Below are 19019 nucleotides of genomic sequence, written 5' to 3' on the forward strand. Positions count from 1 at the left end.
TTCCCTTGTCGACCGCGCCGCGTCCAGACTGCCCCACTGTGCTGCCAAACAGCTGATTGGCACAGCACGGGGGCCATTTTGATGTAAATGAAGCGGCGATTATTTAAATTGCTGCTTCATTTTCCTATGTCTAGTAAACTCATCTACATGGCTCCATTGACGGAGCCATGGAGTCTAGATATACCCTTAGTTATCCTAGTTTTGACTAGGCAGTGGAGCTTCACTACTTCCCTTGTGAGGCCAATCCCTAGGTTAGTAGATCTTTGCAGAGAAAGCTTTCCCAATAATTCAATTTAAAATCTGCCTTATTTTAATCTAATTTTTTCTAATTTATTCCAGTGAGCCATGCTGCATGACTTTCCCTCCCTGTTGAAGTACATATTAACTCTCTTCCAGTCCCCTTCTTTCCCCATAGGAGATCCCTTAATCAACCCGTAGATATTTATTTCCATAAAACTTTTCTTATAATTCAGTGCTCTCTGATCATTATTGTTGCTTTTCTCTGAACTTGCTCCAGTTTGACACCTTGTGTTGTTGCTGAGTTGCCTGGAATTGCAGTGTACACAGTATTCCAGCTGGACTTTCACCAGAGCCAAATAGAGAGAACAGGCTCTTAATAAACCTTGTGATTTAAAGCCTCTGCATATGCAGCCCAAAGCTGCTTTGTCCTCTTTATTTTGTTACCATATTGTTTATTATAGTAGTGAGAACGGTGATTGCTAGGGACACAGGGGCATTATGCAGTTTTGTGCATGGTGCACTAATTTTCTTGAGTCCACTAATTGTCAGTTTCATTCCGCTGTCTGTTTCCTGGCCTAGTTGTTCATGGGATAGGATGCTAAACCCCAAAAGAGGTATAATGTTTACAGCATCGTATCTTAAAATAGTATTCTGTGTAGTATCTTATATAGCATGCTAAGGGATCCCAAAATGCTCTGCTTTTTGTATATATACAGGGATTACTCTCACATCACCTCAAATGTAGCAACTATTCAGTAGTGCTTATCAATTCTTTACTAGCCATTCAGGACACCACTTTACACAGCCTACTGAAACCTTAAGGGGGAATTTTATTAAGAGACAAAGCAATGACTCTATTTAGAATTTACCCAGGGCCGCAGGTAAATCTTCTGATATAAAAAAGGAGTGGGATCCTTAATGAGCAAGATTTTATGTCTCTTGTAAAAGAAGGTACCAATACTGCTGGCAATGCAGTGCCGCCTAAGTCTGACATGAGATAGTAACTCATGAGGTGTGTTATTTATGCAAAGTTATTCTGAATTCCCCTCAGGACTTGGATTGCACAGCTGATATGCAGATGTTCTTTATTCCCTTCTTCCTACAGGTACCTCAAAGCAGAGGGTGATGGGAGGTGCAATGCAGCTCACTTTTAGGAGGATGGCTTTTGACTATTATCCCTTCCACTGGACAGGTAAGAGGAGTTTGTTCTTTCCTCATTCATGAAAGGGATAAAAAGAGGAAATATGCTGCTATAAAACTGTGGGCTGAAGGAGGCAGAAAGGACTGCAAGTAAGTATGCAGAGAGATCTTGTGACTTGAATCCTCTTTGCAGGATTAATCCAATTTGCCTCTTTGTGGGTGATTTTCTCGTGCGAAGTAAGGATGCCAAGGAGTGAGACTCTGAGGAAGGGAACACATAGCTCTCTGTCATAATGTCATAAGGTTAAACTCTTGGATTCCCCTTGACCTTTCCCATTGCCTAAACTTGGGATCTGGTTTCTGTATGTGCCTGGTCAGCTTGAAAGGGTTTCAGTGTATGGAACGAGGCCCAGGAAGAGCCCAGGCACAGTTATATGTGTAACACAGGACCCCTCACAGTGGAAAAGGGGAGAAAGAAACTCTTACATCTGGAACCCTCACAGAATGAGCAGCTGTGCTATGAGGAAATCTGCATTGTTTAACAGGGAGTCCTCTGGCCATGTAGCCCGTCTTGTGTTAGGGTGGCTCCATTTGGAGGAGAGCATTTAAAAGGTGCACATGTGAGTAAGGGTGCTGAAGTTTTTGGTGCTCACGCAAGCCACCTTGTTCATTTGTTCTGCAGGAGACACCTGTAAGCATTGGGTGAAGTACTGTGAAACCATGGAGACTCGGGGACAGTGGGCAAAAAAGCTGGTGAATGAATTTCAAAGCAAGATGGAGAAGCACTGTGAAGAAATGGATGCTGGATCCACCAAGGCTCCAAGATCCCCTTTCAAAAAGCAACTAGGTAGCACTGTTGGCTTGGCTTGGGAGTTTTCTTTCAGTTGCTTCTACTTTAAGAAAGATATGAACAGACTTACTTGCTGGTGATTTGGGCACAATTTAAGGACAGAATAAAATGCACTGAATTTAATGTCCAAATGAGTGACTCATGGACCACTAGACAGATTGCGGTGTTCATTTTCATAGTCCAGTGAGCCCCTCTATGTTTGGATGTAAATGAAGCTTGTATGATTACCACAGAATCCTTGAGTCCTTGCTGCAGAATTTAGGTTGATTTTGCCACACATTACACAGATCTTTGATTGTATTCTTTTTTCATAAAGTCCTAAGCTTTCATTACTTAGTCTTTCCCATTTATATCCTACTCTCAGTCCATTACGTCTAACCAATAAACATGAATTCCCTAGAGACCTCTTGTGGGTTTGATGTTTAATAGCTCTACCTTGTTGCTAAGGAGATTCATTTAATAATGGCTGATGTAATTTTTAACTTTTTTTTCTCCCCAGACACTTTGTCCAGTCCTCACAAAAGCCCCCCAGAGAGAGGCTGCTCCCAAACACGTGTACCTCCTGCAAGCTTACCGCTTCTTCAGCACCCTTCATGGAACCGACTCCGATCCAGCTGCATGGTAGTCCGTGTAGATGACCTGGACATTTATCAGGTGTGAAGGAGCTCTCATCCATTGTTAGATTATAGTTTTGAAACAAAGCATTTAATCAGATACCATGTTAAATAAAAAATGACAAAAAAACGAGTGTGCAACTACAGCCAAACAAAATTCTATAGCTGCAGCATTCAGGAGGCCTGGCAGATCTCTGTAAGATATTACTTGTATCTTCTGAACCAAATATGGGATCAGAAGAACCCCAAATCTCAAAGCAAACTTCATTCAAAACTGCTGAGTTTCTGGGGAAGCCCTGACTATAGAGCTGGAGCTGCTTTTTGTCACCACTTTAAACAAATGGTGTTTTGTGGATTTGAGAAATGAGTGAGGATGGGAGAGGGTCTCTCGGTAAATGTCTTCACTGCCAGCAATGTAGGACTTGCCAGGCTGGATCCAAGACTGATCTAGACCCAAGACTGATCTAGTCTATAATCCTGTTTCTGACCGTGACTAATATCAGATGCTTCAGAAAACTTTACACACACTTAATCATACACAGACCCTTCTTAAAATACAGAAAATGGTCCTATAGCACCTTAGAGACTAATCAAAAGATATAGATAGTATCATGAGCTTGCGTGGGCAAAACCCACTTCCTCATATGAATGGAGCAAGGGGTCCAGGGGTACAAATATATAGCAGAAGAAGAGGGGAGAGGAGGAGGGAGACAAAAACCCTGTAAATTAAAGTGTCCATGCTAAATGAGGCTAACAGAGTGGGCTGTAAGTGCCCAATACTTAGCTTCTGATGTCATTTGGGTGTTGAATATAATGGCACATACAAGACATGTTTTTGTTCAGTCCTTGGGTGAATGTTTCAAATTTGCATATGGAGGCCAGTTCCGCAGATTTTTTCTTTAGCTGATTCCTGAAATTATTTTGTAAAAGGATAGCCACTTTTAAATCCAGTAGTGAGTGTCCAGGCAAGTTAAAATGTTCCCCAACAGGTTTCTGTGTGTTACCATTTCGAATATCTGATTTGTGTCCATTAATCCTTGTTGGTAGAGACCATCCAGTTTGGCCAATTAACATGGAAGAGGGGCATTACTGGCACTTGATGGCATAGATCACATTGGTGTATGTGTAGTTTTATGAGCCTCTGACATGGTGGCTTATGAGGTTAAGCCCTGTGATGATGTTGCTTGTGTAGATGTGTGAACAGAGTTGCACTGGGGTTTATTGCAGGGGTGAGTTTCTGGGTGAATATGATGGAGATGTGCTGCATGGTGGCAGGAAAAAAATTGTTTCAGGTTAGGGGGTTGTCTGTAGGTGAGGATTGGCCTGTCCCCCTAGGCCTGTGAGAGTAAGGGATCATTTTGCAGGATTGTAGATTGTTAATGATACGCTGGAGGGGTTTAAGTTGGGGGGCTGTAGGGCTCTACACCACTAGTAATCACGTACAGCCCCCAACTTAAACTCCTCCAGTGCATCATTAACAATCTACAGCCTATCCTTAACACGGCTACTCCTTACAGACCCTTCTTGTTACCCCTGCAGAGTTTCAGGAGAGTGAAATGGATTCTGTTCTGCCTCATGTCATCAATAGAATTCATTTGCAGTGTTGTAGCCATGTTGGTTCCAGGACCTGAAACACACAAGATGGCAATATCTTTTACTGGACCAACTTCTGTCCCTTCAACCAACAGAAGTTGGTTGAATATAAGATACTACTTCATCTACCTTGTATCTTTCAATAGAATTTTCCATTAACTTCTGATGGGCACATCTTGTACTGATGGTGATGCGAGAGGCAGAAAGACTCAAAGCTCCCAGCTGGCTTTTTCAGATCCTGGTTTGACTTGGAGGTGCTGGCATTTGAAATACAACTTTTCTGATTTTGTAAACATTTGATGCAGGAATGAATCTTTGAGAGAGGATGAGTATGGGAAACAGTGATGCTATACGAACAGTCGCTTTTCTAACTGATTGCAGTGCAACTACTTGTCTTTATTGTTCAGGTTTCCACCGCTGGTCAGCAGAGTAAGAAACCTTCCACCTTGCTTTCCTGTAGCAGGAAATCCCTGAACCTTCCAGATCAAGTCTCTGCAATTCATATCGAGTTCACAGAGTATTACTTCCCAGACAATCAGGATTTCCCAGGTAATGCAATAAGTTAGCTCCTCATTTGATAAACTTCCTAAGGAACCAACCCATCTTTAGCTCTCTTGATACATAATCAAGTTACAGCTACTAGAGAGTCAGTTTCTCTGCAGCTATGTTCTTGTTCAGTCTCCCGATGTTCCTCTCTGTGTATTGATTTTTTGCACTCTTCTGGCATCCTGGGTAAATTCCCCCGAGGAGGGAGGGTTACATTTGTGTGACTATAGTTTGCCACATGCTTACTGAAAATATGCAGTTTCTGTCTATTCTAGCCTTGAGGTTCTGGTTTGTTTTTTTGCACTAGTGCAGGAATCAGGAGAATCTGAGTTTTCTTGCTGGATCTACCATTCACTCACTGTGAACTTGAATAAGTTACTTTGCTTTTGTGCCTCAGTTTCTCTCTCTCTGATACAGAGATCCATCTCAGAGGGACATTGTACTGTTTAATTAATATTGTTAAAGCACTTTAAGATCCTTGAATATTAGGCAGCCTTACCAGTGCATATTAGTACAGTGCATTTTGCCTATCATCTCTTCCCCTGCTACCCTAATGTTCTTGAACTGTGGTGAATGCTGAATTCTTTCTCAGAAGGCTTTAGCTATCCATGACCAATCCTCTTTTCTTTGAATCTCTATTAATTGCCCCATTTCTCATCCTCTCCAGTTCCATATCCGAACCTATACATGCAGTTGAATGATCTGATGTTGACTCTGGATGTGACAAGCATGCTGTGGGTAAATCTCTTCTGCCTGGATCTCTATCGCAGCCTGGAGCAGTTCAAAGCCATCTACAAGTTGGAGGACTCAGAGAAGCAAGATGAGCATGTGGATATCCGACTGGATGGCTTTAGGCTAAAGGTACCATTCATTCACTTCTTGCCCTTGTCTGCAGTGGTTTCCCAATCCCTTTTTGAAGGGAAAAATGTGAGAACAAGGTACGGTGGCAGCTCAGAGGAAGAGGAGAATGGAAACTCCACCTATGTAGGCTGGCTCCTACTGCTGTTAATTTCTCTTTGGGTATGTCTAGACTACATTGTTTTTTCGAAAAAACTGCCCTTTTTTCGAAAAAACTTCACCTGCGTCCACACTGCAATTGTGTTCTTTCAAAATTAAATTGAAAGAACGCAGGGGGTTTTTAGACCTTGGTAAACTTCAAATTATAAGAACACCTTTTTTGAAAGAGCTCTTTTGAAAAAAGGCGTGTGTGGATGCAGAACAGGGACATTTTTCGGAAGATGAGGCAATCGAAAAAAGCACAGGTGCCCTGGTGGCCATTCTGTGAATAGCGATCAGGGATTTCTTTCGAGAGAGCGTCCATGCAGTCTGGACACTCTCTTTTGAAAAAGCAGATCGCTTTTTCGATTTGGTTTTGAGGTGTGGACACTCTTTCAAAAGAAGCTTGCAGTCTAGACGTACCCTTTGTGACCTGTGGATGGAAGAACACATGCTCAGAACCAGCTGGGAGCGAGCTGATGCTTAAGAGGAGGAATGGCTGGGTGGCAGGTGAAGTAGGTTTATATGGAGTCTTTCTTGTCTAAATTGCCACTTCAAAGACAGCCAACACAGTAGCAACTGAAAATTGTTGTAGGTTGATGGCCATTTGGCTTATATGAAATGAGTTGTTGAATCTCACATCAGTGCCCAGTGGACAAATGTCCGTAGCACCGAAATCCTACTGCATTTGGCACTGGCTAGCCCTGTTGTTACCAGTTTTGGCAGGCAAGTTAAGGCCCAAAATGCCCTTCTACTAGGGATGTTAACGGGTAACCAATTACCAGGTACCCAGGGAGCAGCCTTCTGCATGCAGCCTGCCACGGGCAGAGGTCTGCTGGGCCCCTGCATGGAGCTGCCAGTTCCCAGCCCATGCAGGCTTGGAGCCAGCAGCCCCATGCGCGACTGGAAGGCAGGGAGGTGGAAAAGGGGATGGGGGTTGCTCTAGCCCAGCCACGCTGTCCCTCCCTTCCCTCCCCTGTTTAATCAGTTAACCAGTTAAACGTTAAGTTTAACTGGTTAACTAATTAAATGGGATTTTACATCCCTACCTTCTGCCTCTTAGAGCTGGGTCTTTCCAGATATGGGTAGCTGGATGGAGGCTAGGGATGTAAGCAACTAGTTGACTACCTGATATGCCTAGGTTTATCGAGTAGCCAAGTCACTACTCGACTAGTCACTTCCTTCCACCTTGCTGCCTCTGTATCAGAGGCATCAAAGGGGTGGGAGAGCAGGAGCCAGTGCTGGGAGGAGCCAGCTTAAAAGCCAGTTCTCCCCAGCACCGTCTCCACGGGGGGCAGGGGAGGCAGAAGCGGAGGACATGGCATGAGCAGGGACTGCTTGAAGTGCAGCGGGAATAGTGAAGCGCAGGGGGGGGATAAAGAGCGCCCCTCCCCTTATTGACTAATCAAGTAGTTGAGGGAAATTCCATCGATTACTGAATTAACTGATTAATCGAAATTTAACATCCCTAATGGAGACAGGGTGAGAGAACCTTGCATTGATGGTGTCCAAGCTTTGATTAATTAATAAAGGACTTCAGTCACCGATGCTGTTGGGCTGGTGCCTTTTCACCTTTCAGAACAAAACACACTTAAAAAAAAGTTGTTCTTAATGTATGTCATTCTCAGAATAAGGATGACTTAAGCATGACAGTACAGATATCACTGTGCTGAGTGCAATATACATTCTTAGAACTGGCTGCTAATCTCTCTTCTTATTTATTACCCCTCACTGAAGCTAAGCATCCCTGTAGAGAAGAAAGTAACTGATCATCGGGACCGTCCCAAGGCCCTGTGCATTCACACCTCGGAGGTGACTGCCACCAATTCACGCTACGACCCTCACTGCAGCTGCTCAGCCCTCCAGAACCTGTTTCGCAGATTTGCCAATTCAGAGTTCTTCCACTCCACTTACACCCAGTTCCCAAAGTCTCAGGACAACTTCAGTGTCCTCCACACTCTCTTCTTACGCCACGCATATCAGGTAGAAACCACAGCCCAGAAATGTAACGGCTTTGCCTATTCAATTTGGAGGACCTCTGCTTCTGAAGACCTCTGGTCTGTTAACTTCACCCAGATCTCCCTGGACTTCGAAGGGGCTGAGAGTTCAAAGGGCAGAGCCCTTACCTTTATTGACCCTTTCCCCCTCTCCATTTGGGCTTGTCATCCCAAGAGATGGGAGCTAGCTCAGGTGTCTAAGCAGCAGGCCTCTGCTGCATCGGAATTGAAAATAAAGTCTTCTGCTAGCTTTAGCAATCATGCCAAATACCAGGACATGACCAGAGAGCCTGGGCTCTGCCAAAGATCAAAGACTGAGCAGGACCTGAAAAACATTTACAAGGTCCGTGAGGCAAAGGATATCTTGGGAGAATATAACTGTGACAATGGCACAGAGGATGCTCAAGAGCCAGAAGCCTCTGCTGATATTCACATGCTTGTGTACTCGACCGCCCACGTGAAAGTGCGACTCAACCACTACCAATATCTGGTGCTGCTCAGAATGAAAGAAGTTTTGCAGATGCTGCAGGAGCAGTTGGCCCAAGACACCCAGGAACTGACTGGATCTCCCTTGGAACCCATGACTGTGTGTATGGGCATCATGTTCAACAGTGCTGAAATGGCCCTTCTCATGCATCCCATCCCAAGATCAGAACCCAGGTCTATGGACTCAGATACAACGAGCTTGATAGAATCTGAGCTCTCACCCTCAGACAGCAGGGAGGTGCTGACTACAGAAGAGAAGGAGCTGAAATCAGAAGCTAGCTCAGAGAAGGAAGTAAACAGCCCCTCCAAAGTCCTGGAGGACAGTGGTATTGAAAACACAGATGTGAGTGTGACCATGTTGCCAGAGAGACTGCCAGAATCTGTGAGTGATGGAACCCTGGGAGCAACCGACACAGCTGATCCACAGAACAAAGGCTTGGAGGAGAGGGGCCCAGTTGAGGAAGCACATGAAGCTGTAGAAGCCCTGGATACTAGGAGAGTGAGTGAGCCCAGCTGCTCTCAAACCCCTCTTGTCCTTCCTTCCAGCCATTCCTCAGATGTACAGCCATTGAGGAGTGGAGACCTCACTCTCAAGGAGCAGGAAGAGCTCATTCCCTTGAAGAATCTAGAGGTAGAACTATCAAGTGCACTGCATATGACTAAGGATGCCACTAAGGAAGCCTTGCATGTGACCATGGACCTCACAAAGGAAGCCATGTCTATAACTAAAGATGCTTTCAGCCTGAGCCGGGAGAAGATGGCTTCTACCATGCAGAAAATGCTCTCTCTACCCCCAGCCAAGTGAGTGATTGCTCCTCTTGCCCTTCCAAACAGCAACAGCAAAGCTGAGACGGACCAGGGGTGGTGGTGGTGGAGTTTAACAGTAACACGTCCATGTTTCCTCTCCCTTTTAGAAACTCATCTTTCCCTCTGACACTACACTGGATTCTCTTTACATTTGTAGGCCATTCACTTTCTGGGAAGGGCACAAAATGTTGGCTATCTGCCAATGTTTTTGCTAATCTTTTTCATCCGTGTGCACAATAAATTTATGTGCACCACCAGCAGAAACAACCCACCTTTGCTTTGCTAATCAGCTGGGAAGCATTTGAATCTTTCCTGAGTGGCTGCACAAGCACACAGCTTATAAAGGACATTGCTGCCTGCTTCCTCCTCCTTGCTAGTGGCTTGGATCCAAGATCCTACACATCCCATAGTCTCTAGCACCTTTCACTGCTGTAATATAGGGATGTAAAATTCTGATTAAAAAGTTAACCGGAATGTTAAACATTCTGGTTAACCAGGATCCTGTGGATAAGGGGCCGTCCCAGCCCAATTGGATTGGAATGGTCTGTGACGTGGTGCAGTGGGCAAGGCCAGGCTGGAGCAGCCCCCCTATCCATAGCAGAGTGCAGTGTGTCCCGCTGGTCTGGAGTGGCAGCACAGCACACTGTGGGCTACTCTGGCCAGATATATTACTAAAGATGCCACAGTGGGCCCAGTCAGGCTGGAACACCCCCTGCAGCGTGGTGGGCCAGGCCGAGCTAGAGCAGCTCCCCACCTGCATTGGGTATCTAAAGGTCTTCTAGTAGTGCATTAAACAGTCTGACTAACATCTATCAGGTGCGATGTGATTAGACCACTTGCCCCTTCTCACTATCCCTATGACTTTCTCTCTGTCCCACATTTGAAGAAGGTGCAGGTTAACACACATCACCAGGTAAGAGTCTTTCCTGAGAATTAGATCTCTCAAGGCATACAGGAACCTGTCACGTCTCGGTTATCAGGACTGTATAGCTCACATTGGCCAGGGCCTAAAATTCTGACCAACCGACAGGTATTGAATTGCCTTTGGGATGTGCTAGTGATTCCCAGTAAGCTGGTGTCTACAGCTGGTTCCCTTCCAGTCATTCTTCCTGAGGTAATACAGAGAGCTGGGGAAATAGGGTGGCCGGGTGTTACCTGATAGCTGTTGAATGGGCATGTTGAACTGAGTGGCTAGATCTCAGTCTAGGTCCCTGTAGACAAGTGTCCGCACAAGTCTATATCACATTATGAATAACAGGTCCCCATGTGGTTGATACATTAGAGGAGGTAATAACTGAAGTTCCAAGTTTTCTCTCTCTTGCAGAGATGGCCCCTCCAAGAGAGAACTAAGATGTGTGGATGGAGCATTGCAAGAAGCTTGCACTTCACTGCCTCTGCTGTAGATAAACAGGATTACATTTTCTCTTTCACTCTGCTTTGCCATCATTTCATCTCATACAGTTCTAAATGAAACCACAGAGCTGTGCTGATAACATATTATTTAATATAGAAACAGTGTAACTGTGATAGTGAATTTAGTGCGTAGAGGCTAAGCTGTCTGCTTCTGTGGGTTTTTGGTAGGGAGCCTGTGTCTAAAGCTGAAGAGGGGGCAGCCACCCCTGTGGGCAGCAGCAGCACGCGAATGCGTTTCTTCTCCATGAAGAGGACTGCGTCCCAGCATTCCTTTGATACCACATCACTAGATGGGAATGGCCCAGAGGACAGGCTGTCTGTGGACAGTGATGGCAGTGATGGCTTTGTGATGCTCCTGGACCCTGGTAACTAGAACTGCGTGTATGCGTTCTTCCATTATTCGTTCCCACAGACAGATCTCTGATGTAGCTAATGGAGTGATTTATACTAGCGACCCCACTATGTCTGTCTCTAAGTGATCCCGTCAATCTCTCATTCCTGGGCAGTTAACTTAGTGTGGATCTCTGATACTCTTTGAGATGCCTTCTCTGTGAAAGGAGCTGTAGGGCGAGTACAGTCAAACAGAGCTTTACTAGTATCTGCATGGTATGGTCACTGGCACACTCAAAATGTAGAGCTGACTCTAGAGAAGGGCTAAAACATAGAACTGGGACTTGGGAGATCTGGATTCTATTGCCAGCTCTGCCACAGTCTTGTTGCATGACCATGGGCTAGTCACGTCCTCTGTTTCCTCATCTGTAAAATGAGAGGTATAGTTAACCTACCTCATAAGGAAGTTAAGAGGCTTGATTCATGAATTTTCTCTTCAAAGCCCTCTGTGGCTGGGCCCACACTGCCTGAATGCCTCACTCTGCATGACTGTAACTTCCTATAATGGGTATGTTCCTCTGGAACAATGGGAGTGCCAACTTTGAGAGTGGCTGTGAGAGCCAGCTCCTAGGCAGCTTGCCTATGACTGTGCATCTAACCTTTGGGAAGAAGCAGAATGACCATGAATCTCAGCCTGCAGAATACAATGTTCAGAACCCATTTCTTCAGCTATCATTCCCCTAAATAAATACATTTAAATGTAACAAATTATACAGTCTTCCTGGGTTTCAAAAGGGTGGAAAGACCGACAGAAACATGATCTTTGTGTATTCATGTTAGAATTTGAAGACTCTTGGCTCTTGCAGTGATGAATGCTATAGTAGTACTGTACATAGGTAGGTGGAATATTTGTGAAGGTGCTGTAGAAGGGCAATGTGTGATGTTGACTATTACAATAAATGTCTCATTTGGGCTCTTTATCTTTCAATTAAATCAATCCAAGATGCTTGTGACTATTTTCAGGAAGGTGGTAAAGTGGAACTGTACCTAAGTATTCTAGGGATGTAAGTGACTAATTGACTATCCGATAAGCAAAAGGTGATTGGAGAGTCAATTAGTCCCTCAACTAGTCGCTTCCTCCTTCTTGCTGCCTCCCCTGCTTATCAACTAATCCATCGACTTGTCAATGAGTTGATTAAACGAAATCTAACATCCCTAACGTATTCATGATTTGTTTTCAGAGCCTAGTTTGGATTCCCTCACCCCAGGACAACTTCTTCATGACCTTCATGATGCAGGTAGCAGGGAGAGCCCAATGGCAGAGGATGAGGGTAGAGGGACGCCTGACATGAACAGCTCAGCTTCTCAGAGTGGAGAGGACCCCAGCCTTCAGCTGGTCAGATTTCTTTTCTCCTTCTCCCTAAAGTCTTTCTCTAAAGAAGCTTGGAGGAGGGCCATGTAGCTGTTTGAGGAGTGATGATACTCTGACTTGCCATTTCAGGTTTCTGTTCTGGTGCTGAAAATGAATGAGGTGAACTGCGGGATAGAGACAAGAGGAGACGATCTGTCACTTGCTGTACAAGTAATGGAGGTTACTCTAGAGCAGTTGGGCAATACTGGGATGTGGCAGTATCTGCAAAGCAGCCGTGTGGGTAAGATGCTGGCCTTTGGACCTGCTTGTTTCGAAACCAGAGCATCAGGCACTGGATGCTTTTAGGGAGCCATGAATTGTACATAGCGGTTTCAGTGTTGACATCCAGTAACAATGTACGTGAAAAGTTACTAATATTGAGAGCCTCTCGGTGATTGAAATACAATTTTCAAACGTTGTTTCCAGGGCTTTTTATAAAAGACATGCTCTGGTTCAAACAGGAATTGATGCAGGAAAGTCATGTGCAGGTCAGACTAGATCAGGGGTCTCCAAACTACGGCCCGGGGGCCGGATGCGGCCCGCGAGGCCCTCTCATCCGGCCCGTGGAGACCTTTTTGGATTCAAAGGCAGAAGAAGTGAGATTGTTTCAAAACCCATTTGAAGCAGATGTGGCCAGTTGCCCAGATGAACTGCAGCTGGAAGTCATTGAGTTGCAAGCAAATGACCTCCTTAGGGACAAGTTCAAAATAGGACTGGTGGGTTTCTACCAGTTTTTGCCCAAGGAAGACTTTCCTAATGTCAAAACTTTTGCATCAAGGTACCTTTCAATCTTTGGAACAACATACCTGTGTGAACAAACATTTTCAAGAATGAAATACGTGAAGAACAATTTGAGAACAAACTTGTCCGATGATAATCTCAGGTCACTGTTGATGTTAGGGACAACAAATCTAAAGCCAGAAATGTCTGCTATTTTGGCATCCAGGAAACAATTTCACCATTCACACTAATACAGGTGTTCATGTGTGGTGTATGAATGTGTTATTAAATAATAACTGAATAAAATAATATTAAATAAATAATTAAAAACAACATCCATGTATGGATTGTTTTTTATTTGGACCTCAAGTGTGTAGTCGGCCCCCGAACTGCTGTTTGATAGTTAATGCGGCCCTCGGGCTGAAAAGTTTGGAGACCCCTGGACTAGATGATCATATCAATGCCAAAAGGTATCTCCCGCGCTAAAGCTCTCCAGAGTAGGGACTTTGTCTCTATGATGCCTACCATAATTGGGACCTGACTTTTGGCTAGGGTTCCTAGATGTATAATTAATAAGGCTTACAGAAGCTATGTGGGGAAGCTTGCATTGCCACTCTTGATGCTATTTCTGTGCTGATAGACATCCTCAGACTGTAGTTTGCTTACTTTAGGGTGTTCCAACAGCACTGAGTTCAAGCTTTAAAATCTTTAAAAGAAAGAAACAACAAATGGTCTGGTAGCACTTTATAGACTAACAAAACATGTAGATGGTATCATGAGCTTTCGTGGGCACAGCCCACTTCTTCAGATGACCGGAGTTCACGAAAGCTCATGATCCCATCTACATGTTTTGTTAGTCTGTAAAGTGCTACCAGACCATTTGTTGTTTTTTTCTGTAACAGACTAACTCGGATACTCCCTGAAGCTTTAAAATAAAGAGTAGTAATTTTTGTGCTAGATATACCCCTTGATAGCAATACACCCTTTTGCCACTAGAGGGCACAATACAATTATAAAATTACATAGCCTTCAGTTGGCATGTAAAGCTTCCTGTCTTCTACCAAAGGCCTCTATTTATGGGGTGGAGTTTTGCATGATACATGTAAGAGTCAAGTCCTCAAGAACAATTAAGCCTATCTGGGAGCTGACATAGCTGAGGGTTGAATGTAGGGGTCATGTGACTGCCAGGGAGCTTATTTCTGTGATATAGTGATAGAGATGTAGCCGTGTTAGTCTGGTGTAGCTGAACACATTACAGAACAGAAGGGAGATGTGGGGGGGGGGGGAAGGAAGGTGAATGCCAGTGAGTTAATGATATTAGAGGTGCGGAAGGGGAAATGTCTGTGAGTTAATAGTATTAGAGGTGATAATTGGGGAAGCTATCTTTGTAATGGGTAAGATAGTTGGAGTCTTTGTTAATTCCCCTGCTGAATTAACCTGGCATTCACCTTCCTTCCCCCCCCCCCCCCCCACATCCCCCTTCTGTTCTGTAATGTGATTTGTCCTTTTCATGTGTGTTCATTTTTTTTAAATTGTATCCTTTGGTATATATGGTTGTGACTATTTTCTTCCATTATTTGATCTGAGGAAGTGGGTCTGGCCCACGAAAGCTCATCATCTAATAAACCATCTTGTTAGTCTTTAAAGTGCTACATAGTCCTGTATTTTATTTCTGTGATGTGTAACTTGTTGGCTTGAAAATTAGGCTCAGACTCATTTCACATGGGAGGGAGGGAGGGAGAGGTAATACTGAAAAGCACTCAGGACTCTTGATCAGTATCTGAGCAATGAAAGGCTTTAGAGGCTGTATGTGTGCTAAAGGCCTATAACCTACTGCTGATACCATCCACTCTCCTCCACCTCTATGATTTTCTTTTGTGCCTCTAGGGGACCCAAGCATAGAGAAGCCCTTATCCGCAGAAGCTAATCAGACTCAACCAGAAATGTGCTTACGTCTTGAAATAGGACCCAGCGCCATTGTGCACTCACCCCTCGCTGTCCAGAATGGGTTCCTTCACATCCTCATCCATAGCTACAGCACAGAGCTCCTGATGTCCTTCCTCACCAACCTCGGACCCTTCCTCGAGGATGAAGCGATACCCGAGGTGATACCCATGAAGATAGAAATTGTGGATACCAGGATTACACTGAAGGTATGTCTGTGTGTGCACTGGCAGGGAAAAGGGGGTGCTCGAGGCTCAATTCTGGCTAAGATTTTACCAGTGAAAGAGAAATGTGGCTACCCGGAGAGGTGCCATTTCCTTAATCAGGTCTGCAGAATGGCTCTATAACCTTTCCTGACTCTTAAATGACCTCAGTGAAGAACAGATATCTCCTTGGTATTGTACTGTAATGGTTTGACCATGGAGAATATGCATGGGAGTTCCCTTCCCAGTTTCACGAATGGCGTGCTTTGCAATGTCAGGAAACTTGTTTCATCCTTCTATGCTGCTCTTGTCATCTGCATCTGTAGCAGGGGCAGTGTTACCAGCCTTTCCTTCTGAAGGTCTTGGAGCTCTACAAATGGAAAGGGTTGCATAAAAGCTGGGTGAGAGTGTTAGTGAGGCTATGTCTAGACCAGTGTTTCTCAACCAGTGGAACGAGTATCTTTAGGGGTACTCGAGAGAAGTCTGGGGGTTACGTCAACACAACTGAAATTTAGAGAACACTGAATTTTTGTTGTACAGTGCTTTATTTTTGTACTTTTTACACCCAAAAATGTCATCACCTGCCCAGCTACAATTAAGTTGTTTAAACAAATGTGTTGCAATAGAAAAAAAAAATGTATGTCTGAAAACTGTAAGTACTGGGGGTACTTTTTTTTTTTTTTTTTTTTTTAAAGGGGTACTTTATAAAAAAAAAAAAAAAAAGTTGAGAAACACTGGTCTAGGCCAGTGGTGCGCAACCTGTGGGTCATGACCCCCCAAGGGGGTTGCGGTTGTCTTCCGGGGGGGGGGGGGGGTCGGAGCACCGGGCCAGCTGCCATTTTTTCCCCTGGAGTGGCGTAAATGCAGTGGGGGCACGGGGAACGGCAGGCAAGTGGAGAGGCATTTAAAGGGGCTGCTTTTTTTTTTTTTTTTCTTTTTCTCAACCAAAATTTTCCCAGGGGTTGCGCTGGGAAAAAAAGTTGCGCACTACTGGTCTAGACTACATCCCTCTTTCAAAAGAGGGATGTAAATTAGACATATCAAAATTACAAATGAAGCCGGGATTTGAATTTCCTGCACTTCATTTGCATAATGGCAGCCGCGCGTTCTTTAAAAAAAAAACAACCATCCTTTTTTGAAAGATCCTATAAACTTCATTTTTTAGGTGTACAGGATCTTTCGAAAAAGGTGGGTTTTTTTCCGAATGAACCGTGACTAGATGGCGGTTTCACTTTTGAAATACCCATTTTCAAAAGAACACGCAGCCACCATGATGCAAATGAAGCACGGGAAATTCAAATCCCGGCTTAATTTGCAGTTTCCATCTGTCTAATTTACATCCCTCTTTCAAAAGAGGTATGTAGTTTAGACATGGCCTGAGAGAGGATACCATGTGCAGAGAGATGTCTGATAATCCAGCCATGTGTCTTTGTTATACTCCCTATAACCACTGCATGCCCATTTCTTTGGTCAGTGTCTCCTCAGACACGCATGAGCTAGGCTTACTGTGAACCAGCAGGGATATCTGCGGATTGTTAAGGGCCAATATTAATGAATTTCGATGGAACTTAGAATCTGGAACAATATTGTGAGATGTGGCCTTCAGGGGGATTGTGGTGAGAAACCGACTCTTGGGTCTTCATTGGGGATATGAGTGAACTCTCTTTTGCCACCCAGGAGGGCTTTCTGCAAAGATAACTAAGGTTTACATGCAACCCCTGTGCAAAGCCATCCTCTTCTGTTTAATGGTCAGCCCAGGATGGGATCAGCAGTAACATGGCTACTGTGAGGGCTTGAGAGGAAATTCTATGCTGCTTTGCCTGTTTCACACTGGTGCATGGCAGCTGATAATTTGTGTTGGTTCTGCAGGATGACAGCCCTCGGGTATACCCTACCTCTCCTGGCCCCATTCCCATAACTCTGGCGATGGATCATGTTGTTGTGAAGCGCAGCGATGATGGAGTGTTCTATGTAACAGGTTGGTAAAATAGGGAAGCCTTGAGTCTCCCTTCCTTCATGCCATCACTGGAGTGTAGAACACTGCAGGGATTCCTGCAGGTAGAGACTGGAACTGAAATCTGCTGCTGCTGGGGGAAGTTAGATCAGGAGTATTTGATTACCACCAGCACCCAGTGTTTCCTTATTCTCTGCAGCCACTTCTACCAGAACAGGCTAAGAATATTACGTCTTCTGTATAAGCATCCCTCTCCTACAATACTCCAGTGTTCTCAGCAGCAGCCACTCCAACTGGTGTAACTTTTTGCTTGTGTACAAACTTTTTCTTGAGATTATATATTAAAAACTCAAGACAGCATTGGTGTATTTGTTAAAATTAATTTGGTTCTGGTTGTCACTCTTGCTGACTTGCAAGGACTGGGCAAGTAGTTCCTTTTTGTGCCGCAGTAAGAGTGTTTTTAAAATGGGGATAATACATCTGTACAGCACTTCAAAACCCTTTTAAAAAAAAGTGCTTCATGGTATAAATGCACATACTAGTATTTCTGTATTCCTTTCCAGCTGCACAGAATGGGGGACTACCTTTACAGAAAAGGCCTGAGAAAGGTCTGAAGGAACAGAAGGACCCAAAAGAGAGACTCTTGGCAGTCCCAAGAGGAGCAGTACCTGTACTACAGGTAAGCCATTTCTGCATGTTTCCTTCCAGATAAATAGTAGCTTGTGTCCCGGACAGATGGCTGCAGACCAGAAAGTGCAGAGTTGGGACATGTAAGGCCTATACATGCATGTCTTTTTCCTTTTCTGGGGTGTTTATAGACAGGAAGCATTAGTGTCGTCTTGTGAGAGCAGTCAGGATTCAGTTCCCATCTCACCTTTCACACACAATCCAGAATCAAGAGTGATGCCTGCAGCAAACTTTCCTGATCACTTTCACGACCTTGTTTTCTGAGGAGATCCATCTTTCAACCACCCGTCCAATCCCTGAGTGGAAGAGTGTTGAGAATCTATTGGTTAAATTTAGAGGGGGAAGCAATAGGGGTGATGTTGTGGTTGGTGTCTGCTGTAGACCTCCGGATCAGGTGGATGAGGTAGACGAAGCTTTCTTCAGACAACTGAGGGAAGCTTCCAGATTGCAGGCCCTGGTTCTCATGGGGGACTTTAATCACTCTGACATCTGTTGGGAGACCAATACAGCAGTACACAGACAATCCAGGAAGTTTTTGGAGAATGTTGAGGATAACTTGTTGGAACAAGTGCTGAAGGAACTGACCAGGGGCCATGTGCAGCTTGACCTACTGCTCAGAAACAGGGAGGAACTGGTAGGGGGAGTAGAGGTGGGTGACAACCTGGGAAGCAGTGATCATGAGATGGTAGATTTCAGGATCCTGACCAAAGGACAAAAGGAGACTAGCAAAATACAAACCCTGGACTTCAGAAGAGCAGACTTTGACTCCCTCAGAGAACTGATGAGCAGGATTCCCTGGGATGCTTATATGAAGGGGAAAAGAGTCCAGGAGAACTGGCAGTATTTTAAAGAAGCCTTATTAAAGGCACAGGAAGAAACCATCCCGATGTGCAGGAAGAAAAGCAAATATGGTAGGCGACCAGATTGGCTTACCAGGAACATCCATGGTGAGCTTAAACACAAAAAGGAATCTTACAAGAAGTGGAAACTTGGACAGATTACTAGGGAGGAGTATACATATATTGTTTGAGAATGCAGGGGAGTTATCAGGAAGGCGAAAGCGCAATTGGAATTGCAGCTGGCAAGGG

General features: G+C 44.5%; 1 protein-coding gene across 3 annotated transcripts in view; it reads left to right on the forward strand.

Moving 5' to 3' along the window:
* Window positions 1-19019, forward strand: part of BLTP3A (bridge-like lipid transfer protein family member 3A) — a 64467-nt gene that overhangs the window by 39889 nt on the left and 5559 nt on the right. For all 3 annotated transcript variants that reach the window (XM_075910453.2, XM_075910454.2, XM_075910455.2), the window contains exons 9-20: window positions 1346-1432; window positions 2063-2227; window positions 2730-2884; window positions 4845-4986; window positions 5651-5844; window positions 7717-9263; window positions 10851-11047; window positions 12254-12408; window positions 12514-12664; window positions 15031-15296; window positions 17160-17268; window positions 17808-17923. In XM_075910453.2, coding sequence (XP_075766568.2) covers window positions 1346-1432; window positions 2063-2227; window positions 2730-2884; window positions 4845-4986; window positions 5651-5844; window positions 7717-9263; window positions 10851-11047; window positions 12254-12408; window positions 12514-12664; window positions 15031-15296; window positions 17160-17268; window positions 17808-17923 — 3284 coding nt within the window. The remainder of the gene's footprint in view (window positions 1-1345; window positions 1433-2062; window positions 2228-2729; window positions 2885-4844; window positions 4987-5650; window positions 5845-7716; window positions 9264-10850; window positions 11048-12253; window positions 12409-12513; window positions 12665-15030; window positions 15297-17159; window positions 17269-17807; window positions 17924-19019) is intronic.

Source organism: Pelodiscus sinensis, chromosome 27, assembly GCF_052426305.1.
Source record: "Pelodiscus sinensis isolate ZL-2025 chromosome 27, ASM5242630v1, whole genome shotgun sequence".
Classification (NCBI taxonomy): Eukaryota; Metazoa; Chordata; order Testudines; family Trionychidae; genus Pelodiscus; species Pelodiscus sinensis.